Source organism: Sciurus vulgaris (genome assembly GCF_902686455.1).
Source record: "Sciurus vulgaris genome assembly, chromosome: 8".
In the NCBI taxonomy this organism is placed as follows: Eukaryota; Metazoa; Chordata; class Mammalia; order Rodentia; family Sciuridae; genus Sciurus; species Sciurus vulgaris.
The window spans coordinates 137,925,413-137,940,969 of NC_136468.1; the positions used below are offsets into that span (position 1 = coordinate 137,925,413).

The following is a 15,557-nucleotide window of genomic DNA, read 5'->3' on the forward strand; positions in this document are numbered from 1 at the left end:
CCAAAATTTAGATTTAAGGGGATAAGACCCTAGGTACACCATTGTTCCTATGAAAAGAATGTTGGAAGCTGGTCAAATTTTATCTTTAATTATAATTTAAACCCCCTCACCAAAAAAAAAAAAAAGAAAAAAAACCAAGACTCCTTTCCACATCTATACAGTGCTAAACCTACTACCTGGTCCTCAAGGTTGGCAACTCTTCCCTATTTCTCCCACTCCAAAAGGCACTGGGACTAGAAAACCTGTGCCAACTGTGTCAACTGCTTCACTAAATGAATGTGTAGGCAGAGGCCAAAGATAATCTCTATAAAATCAATTCTTACAATTCTTTTTATGGTAGGTCACACAAAATTTAGCTTATATTACGTGTAGTGTGAAAACCTGTTAGCTCTATTAAGGGGAATATCTGGGGCTGGGCTGTAGCTCAGTGCTAGAGCCCTTGCCTGGCATGTGTGCGGCACTGGGTTCGATCCATTACACCACATAAAAATAAACAAATAAAGGTATTCTATCCATCTACAACTACCAAGTTTTTTTAAAACAGAAGGAGGATATCTGTCCTACAAGCTATTCGCACATACTGCTGCGTTTGTTAAGAAAGGGGCTGATTTCTGTTCCATCTTGAGTCTTTCATCCTCCACTCTCCACTGGAAGGAATCTTCCCACGGCTGAGGCTGCTAGCTTCCTTCTCTTCCAGCAAACGTAGATCGAGAAGTCGGGAGTCCTGGCAGGATTCTGCGGACTACCACGTACCAAGCCCCTACCCCTAGCGCCAACCACTACCACCACCCACTTTCCCTTAACTGCCGACTAATCCCCCCTGGAAGGCTGGCAAGATCTCCCTCTGGCCCGGCTGCAAGCACCCACGCAGCTCCTCCCTCCGGAACACCCAGATGGATCCCCGGTGCAGGAATCCTACAGAAGGGGGGACCGCTCGCTGCTCCCTGATCTTGGAAACCGTTGCTAGGTGGCGCTTTCTTCCAAGGAGATGGGTAATTAAAAAAAAAAAAAAAACTTAGGGCTCCGAGGGTCAGGTCTTCCCAAGAGAAGCGCAAAATCCATTTGCGTTCTTTCTAGAAATCTCTATGCCCCGAGCCCTAAGAATCTCTGCTAGGCGCCTTGGGGACGTAGGATCGGGGAGAAGGAACTAAGTTATGACGCGCGCAGGGCCTCACCTTCTTGATGTGGGCCGCAATATCCTTTTCTATGTTATATTTCTCCAACGCCTGAGTAGCGCACTCCACCGAATCCTGTTGCATCTCTTCTGACATGTCCGCATTTTTTATCACCGCCTTTCGGTCGCACATGGTTACCTGGGGGACGAGGCCGGGAAAAGGGGTCAGGGAATGGGGTTCCCGGAGAGCCTCTGAGGCGCCGGTTCCCCACCCCCGGCTCGCGCCATCCCGGGACGCCGCCCCCACCCCACTTTTTCAGGAAGCGGATCGCGCGGTTCGCACAGTAAGATAAGTCCAGAGGGTGGGGGTGAAGCCAAGTAGCGAGGACGCCTGAGTCTCACCGTGGGGCAGTGGCTGGGCGACTGCAACGGTCTCCTGAGGGAGGTGCTGGCGCAGCTCAAGCCCAGAGAGAGTTGCTATCGCTACCGAAGCCGTGGCGCATCTAAGCAGCCCCACGCCAGCCGCCGCCGCCTAGTGCTCAGGCCCCGCCCTGCTCCCGCCGGCCCCGCCCCCACCGCACGTCCCTATTGGCTTAAGGCAGCCCCCAGAATTCTCCCATTGGCCCATGGACTCAATGGTTCCCTCAGGATCTTTCTCCTGCATTTTGTTGCAGACCACAATGCACCGCTCACGGCGTCGGTTGCCCTGGCAATGGGCTGGCGCACGAGGTGAGGCCCACACACCCGGAAGGTGGAGCCTGGGCTGGGTGGAGAGGACTACCAGCTGTCTGGAGAGCCGCCAGGGGAGCTTTTTGCCCTAGCCAAACGAAGTGATTCAAAATTCACGGAGGTCTTGTCGAACGACAGCCTCTGGAACTTGGGTGGCTACCTCCCCATGTACCTCCCACCCCCACCCATCCCAGATCAGAATTTACGAATTTTGACTGAGGTGGCCTCCCCTTCACTGAACCGATATCTCTGAAGCAGGGCCAGCTTCTTGGGCAAGCCACCAGTGCAGTCGCACAGAAGAGGTTCTCCGGCTTGGTTTAATACTCTGCTGTCTCATTCTTGAAATCCGATTTTTTAACAAGGGGCCCCACATGTTCATTTTGCACTTGGCCCGCTACTTGGTCGGTCCTGCTCTGAAATATTCGTTGCATAGGGCAGGATTGGGGGACATTCTCAGAATTGAAGGAGAGTTTCAGGAAGGAAATGAGTTTCCTTCTGAATTAAGGAATTTTCCTCGGGAGTGGGGTGTCTCTGCCAGGCAATGCAGACTTAATTTCAGGGACTCAAGGTGGATTTGGGAGGGCTGGGATGCAACTCAGTGGTAGAGCACTTGTCTAGCATTTGTGAAGCCAGGGCCCCCATACTGCAATAAAAAGAGGGAGGGAGGAAGCTCCAGGTGGTTTTGGGAGTGTTGAGCCTTGGGGTGTTCCCAGAGCAGGGTCGGACCCTAATGGACAAGAACAGGGTCCTCAGAGATGTCTCTTGGTTTAGGGAGATTGAGCACTAAGGAAAAAGAAAAGTCTTGGGCTGGGAATATAGTTCAGTGATAGAGTCCTGAATTCGATAACCCACGCGGCAAAAAGAAAACCCAGCAGATTTCTAAATCCCAACAATTTAGAAGATCTGAGGCCAAACCAGGGTGGTGGTCCACACCAGTAATCCCAGCAGGGAGCCTGAGCCAAGGAGGATGGCAGATTAGAGGCCAGAGTCAGCAATTTATGGAGACCTCAAAATAAAAATAAGGAACCAGGTGTGGTGGCCCACGTCTCTAATCCCAGTAACTCAGGAGGTTGAGGCAGGATCGAAAGTTCAAGACCCACTTTATTATCTTAAGGAGACCCTCAGTAACTTACCAAGATCCTGTTTCAAAAAATAAAATTAAATAAATAAAAAGGGCTGGGAATGTACCTTCGTGGTAAAGCACCCCGGGCTCAATCCCTAGTAGAAAATAAATAAATAAATAAATAGATAGATAGATAGATAGATAGATAGATAGATAGATAGCAAGGATTTAGAGAAAGTGGTCAAATCTGGATCTAAAGCCCAGCACTGCTTTAGGTATAATTTTAATGCACCAATAAAAATAAATTTCAGCACTGTCTCAACCTCAGTTTGTTCAAATCTGTAAGTGGAAACTAGATGTGAAAGGAAACCACTTCATAGGCATGTTTGCATTATTAAATGAACTAACGCTTTAAAATTCTCAGCACCACATGTGGCACATAATAAGTGCCTAATTAGCCTTAGAAATTATCGTCAGTTTAAGAAACAGCCCCAGTCCAGCACGGTGGCACAGGGCAAGAGGCTGAGGAAGGAGGATTGGGGTTTGAGGTCAGCCTCAGCCATGTAGGGAGGACCTAAGCAATTTATCAAGAACCTGACTTAGGGGTGGGAGGGGTGGGGGGAAGGGAAAAAATAACAGAATGAATCAAACAACATTGCTCTATGTAAATTTATGATTACACAAATGGTATGCCTTTATGCCATGTACAAACAGAGAAACAACATGTATCCCATTTGTTTACAATAAAAAAAAAAAGAACCTGACTTAAAGATAAAAATAATTAAAAGGGCTGAGGATGTAGTTTTGCAGTAAAGCCAAGGGTTTTTTGTTGTTGTTGTTTGTTTTTTTTTTTTTTTTTTTCTTTTTTTGTGGTGCCAGGGATTGAACCTAGGGGCACTTACCCACTGAGATACATCCCCAGTCCTTTTAATTTTTTATTTTGAGACAAGGTCTTGCTACGTTGCTTAGGGCCTTACTAAATTGCTAAAGTGACTTTGACCTCCTGCATCAGCCTACTGAGCCACTGGGATTATGAGGGTGTGCCACCATGCCCAACAGGGTCAATGTTTTGAACAATCAACCTTTTATTGCCTATAAGGTTTTTGTTGGTTTTGTTTTTGTTTTAATTTGAAAGAGGTTCTTCTACATTACCCAGGTTAGCCTCGAATTTGTAATCCTCCTGCCTCAGCCTCCTGAACAGCTGGGATTACATGTTTTGCCATTGCCCCCAGCCCTATAAAGTGTATTTGAAATTCCTTAAATGAGTTTCAGGTTAATCATACAATAAGAAGTGTTTAGTTTTTTCTTTTTCTTTCTTTCTTTCTTTTTTTTTTTTTTTTTTCCTTCTGGTACGGGGGATTGAACCAGGGGTAATTCTGCCAGTGAGCTACATCCTGGATGCTTTTAACTTGTTTTGAGACAGGGTGTTTTTAAACTGGCAGACTGTCCTTGAGGTTGTGATCCTCCTGCAGCCTCTCAAGTGGCTGGAATTACACCAGTGTGCCATCACACCTGACCGTTTACATTTCTGCATTTTTCTCTTGACCACCTACTCTCATAGCCCAGAGTTCCTTATGTCAATTTGATCAGAGATATGATCCAAAGAGAAAAAGATGTGGATAATGAGATTTTCTTGGTTAAACATATGTGTTAATCAAATTTAAAAGCCTTTTTTTCCAGTTCTATGTTTCTAATGGTGGGATTACGAATCTGAGGATATTTCTACATGGTGTCTGTCCTGAGGAAGAAACAGAGCTGTCCAGTGAGCTGGGTTAGTGCCTCTACCGGCTTGGCCTGTGAGCGGTGGATCTGCTGCTGATGCCAGAACCTGAACCTCTCTTGGGCGATCTGTGTGGGTTTCTCCCTCTCAACCGTGACTTAACCAACCTTGCCCTCTTCAGATAGAGGAGCTCAGAGTATTTAACACGGATGAGGTAATAATAGCAGCTGTTCACTGAGTGACTGCTTAGCACCCAGTGCACCATTTGCTCCCACTGTCACTCCTCACGGCAGCTCTGCCGGAGACCCCTTTCCTCTTACCTCCCTCTTGGCAAAGCTGTCTCCTCATGTGGATATCAGCTCAAAGGTCACCTTCCCCGAACTCCCCTCTCTACTGTCCACACCACCAGCTTTCAGTTACTCTCTACAACACGTGTGTGTGTATGTGTGGTAGGTTCCAATCTAGGGCCCCATGCATGTTACTCTACCACTGAGCTACATTCCTAACTCCTCTAAAACACTTTTTTTGGTGGGTAGATATTGAGAATTGAACCCCAGGGGTGCTTTACCCCTGAGCCACATCCCATTTGTTTTTATTTTGAGAGAGGGTCATTACTAAATTGCTGAGGCTGGCCTTGAACTTGTGATTCTCCTGTCTCAGCTTCCCAAATTGCAGGGATTACGTGTGCGCCCCTGGGCCCAGCTCTACAACTCCTGTTATTTCCTCCACTGTACTTGCTTCATTATTCTTTCAGAGGAATTACCTCATGTATCAATTGCCTGGTTATTGTCCATCTGCCCCTGTCTGTTGTGTTCACTACTCCATCTTTAGCATCTAATTCTGTGTCTTAAGACCAGGGACGGAGTTCAGTGGTAGAGATCTTACCTAGCATGCTCAAGGCTCTGGGTTCTAATCCCTAGCTCTGGAAAAACAAGAAAAAACTTAGTTTCTGGCACATAACAGGTACTCAATAAATGACTGAATTTAAGAATTACCAGATCTTATGTCCCCATCTTACATATTAGAAAATTGATTTCCAAGGACATGCTGTTAATAAATGAAGTTGCATGTCTGGATTACCCTAAAATTCATTCTCTAAACTTGGGCATTATATTCATACATTTAGCAGAGTAGGCAGTTTGCCTTTTTCTTATTTATGACTTTGAAGGAGTTTGAAATGGAATGATGGTAAGGTTTTCTAAAACATAACAGGATTTCATCTCATAAAGGATGATAGGTATTTCTCATCTGTGACTCCTACCCCTCCCTGACATCTCTGTGTTTATAATGCTCATCTCAACCAGCTCTAAACCTGAAAGAAGGTGCCATCAGAAACCAATGCCTTCTTGGCCTGTTTAACCCCCAAGATCCTTTGCGGGGAATTGTTTCTGGGAATTAAAGACCTTTCTGCCTTTTTCATTCCTTTATCAATCACTTCTGTAGATCCGTTTAATATCTATCTACTCATTCAGAGAAAGACGGGCAGTAAATAACCCAATTATCAGAAAAAAATCACTGTGCTGCATTTGAATGCTTAAAATTTGTATCTAGAATCAGTCACAATCCACTCTTAGGAGCTTCTAGTCAACAACAAATTAATCCTTTTAGTATCTTAGGTTTTGGATGTTTTAAGAAATCTTAGAAATACAGGATTCAGGAGGTAACAGTAATAAGAAAGGCAGGTGGCACAACAGGGAGTGGTGGGGAGTGTGGTAAGTTGAAAAATCCCTTTTAAAGGTACAAGGTATATGTTGCCATTTTGGAATGCTGGCCCAGTTGCTACTTCTTCTGATTTTAGAGAGAGATAATTTCCCTGGATTATTTTCATGGGAAATACTCCATTTTATTTTATTTTGATACTGGGGATTGAACCCAGGGACTGAGCCACATCCCCAACCCTTTTTATTTTCAGATTTTGAGACAGGGTCACAATAAGTTGCTTAGGGCCTCACTAACTTGTTGAGGCTGGTCTTGAACTTGCAGTCCTCCTGCCTTGGCCTCCTGAGTCACTGGGATTATAGGCATTTGCCACTGGGCCCAGGTAAATACCCCTTTTTATTTGTTTGTTTATTTATTTATTTATTTATTTTTTGGTGTTGGGGATCAAACCCAGGGCCTTGTGCTTACAAGGCAAGCACACTACTGACTGAGCTATCTCCCTAGCCCCTGCTTATTTATTTTTGAGAAAAAGTAAAAAGAAGCTTTGCTAGCAAAAAGAAAAAACACAAGGGCCTCCAGACCCAGAGGTGATTCTGCCCATCACGAGGGACAGGGTTTTTTTAGTTTTGTTTTTTTGGTACTGGGGATTGAACCCAGGGGGAGCTTAACCACAAGGCCACATCCCCACCCTTTTTATATTTAATTTAGAGATAGGGCCTCACTAAATTGCTGAGGGTGGCTTTGAACTCTCCATCCTCCTGCTTCAGCCTCCTGAGCTGCTGGGATTACAGGTGTACACCACCCCGCCCACTTGGGATAGGGTGAGTGATTTAAAGAGATGATTCAAAGGGTGTTCTCTGTCTGGAGTTGTAATTCCCTTGTTAATTTGGGAGACTGTCATTTCTTAGATCTCTGGTGCCATCCCCAAAGTCTGAATTACTTGTTCCTGTGGTGGGTGTATGCTCAAAGACAGATATCTCTGCCTAGGATAGGGAAGAAAGGCAATTCTGTTTCCCCTGAGATTAGGGATGGGGCAGGGTTAGGAAGGGAGGTGGAGAAAGGAAGAGAAAAGAACATGTCCATTTTAAAAACAAGTCACAGTGGCAGAGCAGCAAGTGTTATAATCAAAGCATAAATTGGACCACGGTTATGTTTCCCCACTGTCAATTTCTACATTCCATTTCTATGGAAAATGGGCGAGAACAACGTCTCCAAGCTGCTTCCTGCTGAGAGAGGCCACCTTGGGAGAAGTGACCTGAAGTCCTTGTGTTCTATCAGGTGTGGTATTGACAGTTAAGGGGAAATACCCCATTTTAAAATGTAGGTTAGGAATCCAGGCATGATTGCACCACTCCCAGTGGCTCAGGAGGCTGAGGCAGGAGGATTGCAAGTTCAAAGCCAGCCTCAGCAACTTAGCAAGACCCTGTTTCAAAACAGAAAACAAGGGGCGGGGGAGATAGCTCAGTCGGCAGAGTGCTTGCCTTGTAAGCACAAGGCCCTGGGTTCAATCCCCAACATCTTGGGAAAAAAAACAGAAAACAAAAAGGGCTGGAGATGAAGCTCAGTGGTTAAATGTCCTTGGATTCAATCCCTATCACCAAAAAAAAAAAAAAAAGTAGATTACAACTTCGTTTGTTAAAACACGGTACAGTCTAAATATGGCTTGAGGAATTCCAGTTAGCAACCTCTTGTTCAGCTTAATTCCAAATCTAGTTCTTTTTCCATTGTAATCAGATGGATTCATTTATCCTTGGGAACCAGGGATTGCATACTTCCTGGGGATACGTGGAACATGGACTCCATAACTTGGCACATGATGTTTGCTGAATGAATCCTGAATGAATGGGTGTAGCAGCAAAATGCCTGCACTCAGAGCGGCATGAAGGCAGTATCTAGTGCAGTTTTTACTGGCATCAAGAAGATTCCGTTCATTGTGGACAGTAGGGGAATTGCACAGGAAAACAGGAAAAAAGTGGTCTGTCTTTGGTTGATAAGAACCACCCCATTTGATTCAGAAAAAAACAAGACTAGGTCATTTCCAGCGTCCCCTGGAAGTGCTGCTGATGCTAAACTAAAGCTTCTTTGATTCTACCAAGTAGAAATGCCAGAGAGGCCTAGTGTGACTGGAACTTGCCTGTCACTCCAGCAACTCAGGAGGCTGAGGCAGGAGGATCACACATTTGAAGCCAGCTTGGGCAACTTAGTGAGACCTTGTCTCTAAATTAAATATAAAAAGAGGACTGGGGAGGTAGGTCAGTGGTTAAGTACCTCTGGGTTAAATTCAGGGTACCACAAAGAAACAAAGACAAAAAAATGCCAGAGAGATTTCCTAAATCATCCTTATGATTTTTTATATCCATATACTACCCTCTATTATTATTTACTTAATATTTTTATTTTAAAATTTTATTTGTAATATAATTATGGTTTACTAATAGTATTTTATATAATATTTAATATTTTTCTTTAAACTCCCTTTATATTTTGTTGTTGGTTTTTTTTTTCCCACCCAAAGGTATAGATAGAGGTTTATTTAGGAAAGTGGACACATATTCAAAGGCGAATGAGGGGCTGGGGATATAGGTTAATGACAACCTAGCACGAATGATTTGTTAGCACAAATGAGCCCCTGGCTTCAATTCCAAGCAACACACACACACACACACACACACACACACACACATACTAAAGGGAGGAGGGTAGTCTCAAGAGAGAGACCCCTTTGAAGTAAAGCAAGGTCTATACATTCAAGGGAGAATGCGGGCTATCTCCAGAGGGAAAGTCACATTTACATTTTGTTTCAATTTCATTGACTGAATAAGTGTACTTTTATTAATTTTTTTTTAATTTTTGAAATTTAAAAAATTTTCTAGAGATCAAACCCAGATTCTGACAAGCTAAGCAAGCACTCTACCATTGACATACATCCCTGATCCAATAAATGAAATTTTATTTTATTTCATTTTATTTTTAGTTTAGGTGATTGAACCCTGCGGTGCTTAACCACTGAGCTACATCCTCAGTCCTTTTTTAAATTTTGAAACAGGGTCTCCCTCAGTTGCTCAGGGCTTTGCTAAATTGCTGAGGCTGGCTTGGAACTTTGCAATCTTCCCGCCTCAGCCTCCTGAGCCGCTGGGATTACAGGTGTGCACCACCACACCCAGCTAAGGAGGATTCTAACATGGTGTCCATGGATGGCTTTCAAAGGTTTCAGAAGACCCCTGGAATTGTGCACAAAAATGTGTGCTGGGTTCCAAGGCATTTTTACAGGCAGAGGAGCCCTAACTTCCATCAGATTTATAAAGGGATTCAGAGCCTGAGGAGTATTGAAAACACCTATTCTAGAACAATCCAGAATCCTGGGATGAGTGCCAGATTGCTTCACCAGGTGCCACTGAATTGGCCCATCACATATTTTGGTAACTCTGTTTCACTCCTGACTGCTAAATTTGCCTGAAAACTTGCATTTAAGTTTTTTCCTTTTCTTTTTGTACTGGGAATTGAACCCAGAGGCACTTTACCACTGAGCTACATCTCCAGCCCTTTTTATTTTTAGTTTTAAGACAGAGTCTCATGAAATTGTTTGGGTTTCACTAAGTTGCTGAGGCTGGCTTCAAACTTGCCATCCTCCTGCCTCAGCCTCCCTAGCTGCTGGGATTTCAGGCATGTGCCACTGACTGCATTTTTCAATCTCAACCCAGGAAATTATAATTTAGAGAGAGGAAAGATTACTAAGAACACAAGATTTGGAAATCAGACCTGGGGTAAACCTAAACTGTGATCCTCAAGTTAGTTAACCTCTCCCATGTGTAGGTTCCTAATTTTTTACATCTTCCTCAAAGGGTGGTGGCAAGATTTATATTAAATAATGCATGGAGAGATGTAGCCAAATTGGGCATGATGGCACATGCCTATCATCCCAGTGACTCAGGAGGCTGAGGCAGGAGGATCACAAGTTTGAGGCCAGCCTGGGCAATTTAGCAAGGCTCTCAGAAATTCAAGAAGACCGTATCTCAAAATAAAATAAAATTTTAAAAAATCTCTATGAGATAAGAACTGTTGGTCTCTCCACGATGCAGATAAGGAAAATAAAGTTCAGAGAGGTGAAGTCCCTCACCTAAAGTCACACTACTAGAAAGTGACAGGGATGGGATTTGAATCCTGGTATGTCTGACTCCAGAGTCCCATACTGAAGTACTGCCGGAGGAACCGTGAGCTACATCACCTTCCTAGATAACCAGGCTGAGGCTTCAGAAGAGGGTAATGTCCCTGCAGACTCAGAGCATCCCTGGTCCCTGTGGGAGCTCCCTAATATATGTTGGGCAGATGAATGGACGGATGGAAGAAAGGATGGATTTTTTTCCTTCTTTCCTTCCTTCCTTCCTCTTTCCTTCCGTGGTGCTGGGGATCCAAGGACCTCACACATGCTAGGCAGGCTCCCTGCCACTGAGCTACATCCCCAGCCCTCACGGATGAATATTTCTACCTAATTCTGCATTGCTTTCTCAGCAACACATACCACAAACTTGACCCTGATTGGTCCTTTACTTCCTGATCTTCTTTGGACAGAGGTTCCTTTCCCTTTTGACCATCAGACTTTCCCACGGCTCCCAGGGAGCTCTTCAGAATTGTTACTCACCAACAGGCTAAGGGATTCCTTGCAGGGCTTACACCTCTACCCACTCACAAACGAGGCTAGAAAGGGCAGTGTTCTGCCTCACCTTCACCCCACCACTGCCCCAGCAGAGCTGTGTTCTCCACTGTGACCAGCACTCACTTTTCAAGCTTTCTGGGATCTTGAACCCTGTGACCAATCTTGCAGCTCAAATCCTCCCTAATCTGAAAGGAAGTGTGAGGTGACCTTGTAGCTCCAGAGTTGATTTAGGCACCCTTTCTGGAAAGGAGGGTCTCCAGGGGACAGACGACAAGGTCTAGGTCTGAATCTGGAAGCTTCCTCCCTGTGGAGAAGGGTTGGCACTAGTCTGGGGCTGGCAGGGAAACTGAGCTTTGGAGCCAAGGTTTGTGCTGCAGTGCAGAGAGTGAGGCCAGACTGGCTGAGAAAACTCAGGGAAGAATCCCCCCTCTGGCCAATAACCAAGCATGGCCTGAGTGGACAGATACTCTGCTGTCCATGGAGGCAGCAGATAAGTCAAGTGCATCTAGAAAGACCTAACAGAGCAATCTGGAGCAGAGGTGAAAAGACTTTGAGACCAGATGACCTCAAGTACACCTCCCAACTCTACCCATGTTAGTGTGACCTTAGGCAAGTGAGTCCACCGCTCTAAACCTCATCTGTAAAAAGGATTTTGATGCTTCTTCTTTTTTTATTTTTTAATTTTTTTGTGGTGCTAGGGATTGAACTCAGGGCCTTATGCTTGGGATGCAAGCACTCTACCAACTGAGCTACATCCCCAGCCCCAATATTTCTTGTTTCTCAGGGACAATGTAGAGATTGAGATGGTCCCAGTTTACTATGTAGGTATAGTATTTGGCATATGTCAAAGGTCGATGACGCTTACTACTAATTATTATTAGCATAAATCAGGATTTCTTAACTTTGGCACTGTTAACATTTTGGACCAGCCAGGCATGGTGGTGCACGCCTGTAATCTCAGCAACTCAAGAGGTTGCAAGTTTGGGGCCAGTCTCAGCAACTTAGTGAGACTGTCTTAAAAAATAAAAAGAGGCGGGGATATAACTCAGTGGTAAAAGACCACTGGATTCAATCTCCAGTACCAAAAATTTTTTTTGACCAGAAGGGTTTTTTGTTGTTGGGGGAGCTACACTATGCATTGGAGGATGTTGGCCTCCACCCACCAGATACCAGTCCCACTGCACTCCCAGTATCAACAACAGAAAATGTCTCCAGATGGTGGCAGATGTCCTCTGGAGAGTGAAATCATTCACCCCCAGTTAATAACCACCACCCCAAACAATCTGGACTGAATCTGATGTTACAGATTTCACGCTCACAACCCCATGTAAAAGCCACAGATTGGCAGGCCCATTTAGAGATGAAGGGATGGGATGTCCAGTAATTACAGATCAGGCTAGCTCCTGTATAGAATACGAGGCAGGATCTGCAGTCTGTTCCAGGAGCTATGGCGACTCCTTTGACTCAGTAGATGACCTCAGTGTCACTCTTCAATTACATGCAAAGCGGTCCCCAGTTAACTCTCAATTATTCTAGGGCTCCAAACAAAGGAACAGGTAGTTGGTATCTGAGAAAGGCATCTCCATTCTGATTCACCAGGACAAAATCTGACTCTCCAGAACTGAAGAGTTCCTTCAGACCTTATTCAGGATGACTGAGAAAGATGTGAGTGACAACTTGGTGTCATGTACTATTCTAGGTGCTATAGAAACACAAGAAAACATAACAGTCAGGCTTGGGATGTGGTTCAGTGGTAGAGTGCTTTCCTAGCATGTGCAAGGTCCTGGGTTCCATTTCCAGTACTGACACACACACACACACACACGTCAAGTTCCTTCTTATTGGAATACATATTCTAGCAGGAGAATAACTAATCAGAACAAATTTTAAAATTTCAAAAAAAATTAAAAAAAATTCAGACCCCTAAGTGCAATGAATAAAAACAAAGTAGAACAAGAGAACCAAGGATTACCGAGTGAGGAGTCTTGTTTTGAATACAATTTTCAGGAAGGCTTCTCTGAGAAAGTGCCATTTGAGCCAGGATTGTGATGACCTGGCTACTAGGTGGAGGGCAGAGTCTGGGGAAGCCGGTAGGAACAGAGGCCAGTTACAGGCCATAGCAATGCCCAGGTGAGAGGTGATGGTGACTTGGAGGAGGATGGTAGTCACAGAGGTGGGATAAGAGGTGGTCAGACTCTGACTGTATTCTGAAAGTTGAATCGACATATAAACTGAATGCAGAATATGAGGGAAAGAGAGTGGTCACAGATGGTGTGGCCTGAACAATGAGAAGGACAGACTGGGACAGGGAAGACTGACAGGAGAAACAAAGAGTTCTGTTTTGGCCATGTTTAATTTGAGATGTCCCTTAGACATTCCAACTGGAGGTGTCAAATATGCAGTTGGCTATCCAAGTTCTGGGAAGAGGTCCAGGCTAGAGCTATAATTCGGGGAGTCATCATCTTATAGATGGCATTTAAAGTTACGGGACTGGATGAGATCACCACTGAGGGAGGAGTACGTGCAGACGGAAGAGGCAGTGCTTATTCAGCTCACAATATTCTCTGAGCATTTACTGTGGGCCAGGCCCTGAGTGAGGTGCAAGGTACGGATGCACTTCCCTGCGCATCTTCCCAAGAGGAGTCCCATTGCTAACCGACTGTTTTCCTGCCTAAATGCTTGAGCCATTTAGCGGATGTAGCTTTTAGAGTTTGTGCCCTGCTGTTTAGTCACTCGCTCATTTTTTTCAACATTTATTGAGCATCTCCTTGATATAAAGTCCCCATGTGGGTACTAGGGACATGGTAAGGAACAAGTCACATATGTCCTCGTGGATGAGGCAGCCCTTGAACCAGGAAGTTCACAGGACATGATTACAGCTGGGCCAGAGGCAACAAAGGCTGCTGTTGCTGGGGCCTCTGCTCTGGCCTGGGAGTCAGGGAAGGCTTTTCTAGGAAGTCACACTTGAGCTGTGAGAGCAGGAAACTCGGCTGAGGGGAAGGGCAGGGAGGAACACTGTTCAAAGGCCTGAAGCTGGAAGGAGGTTGGCAGCAGAAGAGGCCACCTGGGCTACAGAGAAGTTGTGAGGGGAGTGTGGGAGAGATGAGGCCGGAGGGGTGGCCCCACAGTGAGGCCTTTTGGGTCTTGTGAGCCTGTTTAAGGCACAAGGACTTCATCCTGAGCCACCAGTGGCCCTACGGTTTTAGGTGGGGCCCACGTAATCAGAGGGCCACTGAGGAGGGTGGGTCCGCAGGGCCCAGCAAGACTCCAGTGAGGAGGTCCTTGCTTCAGTCTGGCAGCTCCTCCACTGTACACATCTGTGTGCCAGCCTGTTCTCTTGGGGTGGGGGGTGGGGCGCATGAAGTTCTCAGTAAAAGCAGAACTCCTGGTAACCCTGAACTTGTCATCTGGGGATCACAAAGCCAGAACTGGAAATAAAAATGTGTTTCTTCCAGAACTTTCTTCCCTGGAGAAGCTTCCAAAGGTGCTGCATTTTTCATTAGCAGGATGCCAGGTGGTTCTGGACAGAGCCTCTCTGACCGTTTTCCATTTGAATTCATATAAATCAGCTTCCCCTTGGATTTATGGGCCCTTTATTGCCAGGAAATAAAGTAAAATAATGTAATTAGTGCAACCAACTGCAGCCATTCCTAGACTTGATGTCATGGCCAATCTACATGTGGAATATTTACAGATGTCTTAACCAATCATTTTTTTTTTTTTCCTGATATCTTTTTTTTTTTTTTTTTTTGGTGTTGGGAATTAAATCCAGGGCCTTGTGCAAGATAGGCAAGGGCTCTACCACCAAGCTAAACCTCCAGTTCCTTGATAAACATTTTTTATTAAAATAATAAATGTAATAGTAGAAGATACAGAAGAACACAAAGAATAAATTACAAATATTAACTATACAGAATAACAGTTGTTAATATTTTGCCCTATGGGCTGGGGTTGTGGCTCAGTGGTACAGCACTTGCCTAGTATATGTTAGGCACTGGGTTCGATTCTCAGCACCACATATAAATAAATGAATAAAATAAAGTTTTTTTTTTTTTTTTAATAAAAAAAAGAAAAAAAATTTTGCCCTAAATACATCAATATTTTTCTATGCATGTATATGCATATATATACTATCCCATATATATGTGCATATATATATATATATATGTACACACACACACACGTGTGTGTGTGTGTGTGTGTATACCCATAGTATTACTTTGTTGGTTTTTTGTACTAGGAATTCAATCCAAGGGCACTAAGCTACATTCCCAGCCTTTTTTATATTTTAGTTTGAGACAGGGTCTTGCTAAATTGCTGAAACTGCCTGCAAACTTGAGATCCTCTTGCCTCAGCCTGCAGAGTCACTGGGATTACAGGAGTTTGCCGCCACCTGGCTCCTCCTATTCTTCCTTTTGCCCACTGCACCAAAACAGTTCATCTAGGCCACCAGTGAGCTCCATGCTGCTAAGCACACTGGCCATTTTCAGTGCCCTTCATCGACATCTTGTCATGGTTGTTTTCCTCCTCTCTGAAGCTTACTGGGGTCCTTCCCTGGTTTCTGGGACCCCCACTCCTCCAATCTCAGTTCCCCTAACTTACTAGCTGTGCCTTCTCA

At 44.7% G+C, this 15,557-nt stretch overlaps 1 protein-coding gene across 2 annotated transcripts in view; it reads right to left on the reverse strand.

Annotated features, from left to right (window-relative positions):
• Positions 1-15,557, reverse strand: part of DYNLL1 (dynein light chain LC8-type 1) — a 31,779-nt gene that overhangs the window by 848 nt on the left and 15,374 nt on the right. Inside the window, exons 1-2 of one of the 2 annotated variants that reach the window (XM_079151470.1) lie at positions 1,517-1,660; positions 1,176-1,313 (exon numbers count right to left, since the gene is read on the reverse strand). In XM_079151470.1, the coding sequence (XP_079007596.1) occupies positions 1,176-1,307 (132 nt within the window). In that variant the 5' untranslated portion in view covers positions 1,308-1,313; positions 1,517-1,660. Of the gene's footprint in view, positions 1-1,175; positions 1,314-1,516; positions 1,661-15,557 lie in introns of those variants that run through there. The other variant, XM_079151471.1, reaches the window with a different exon arrangement.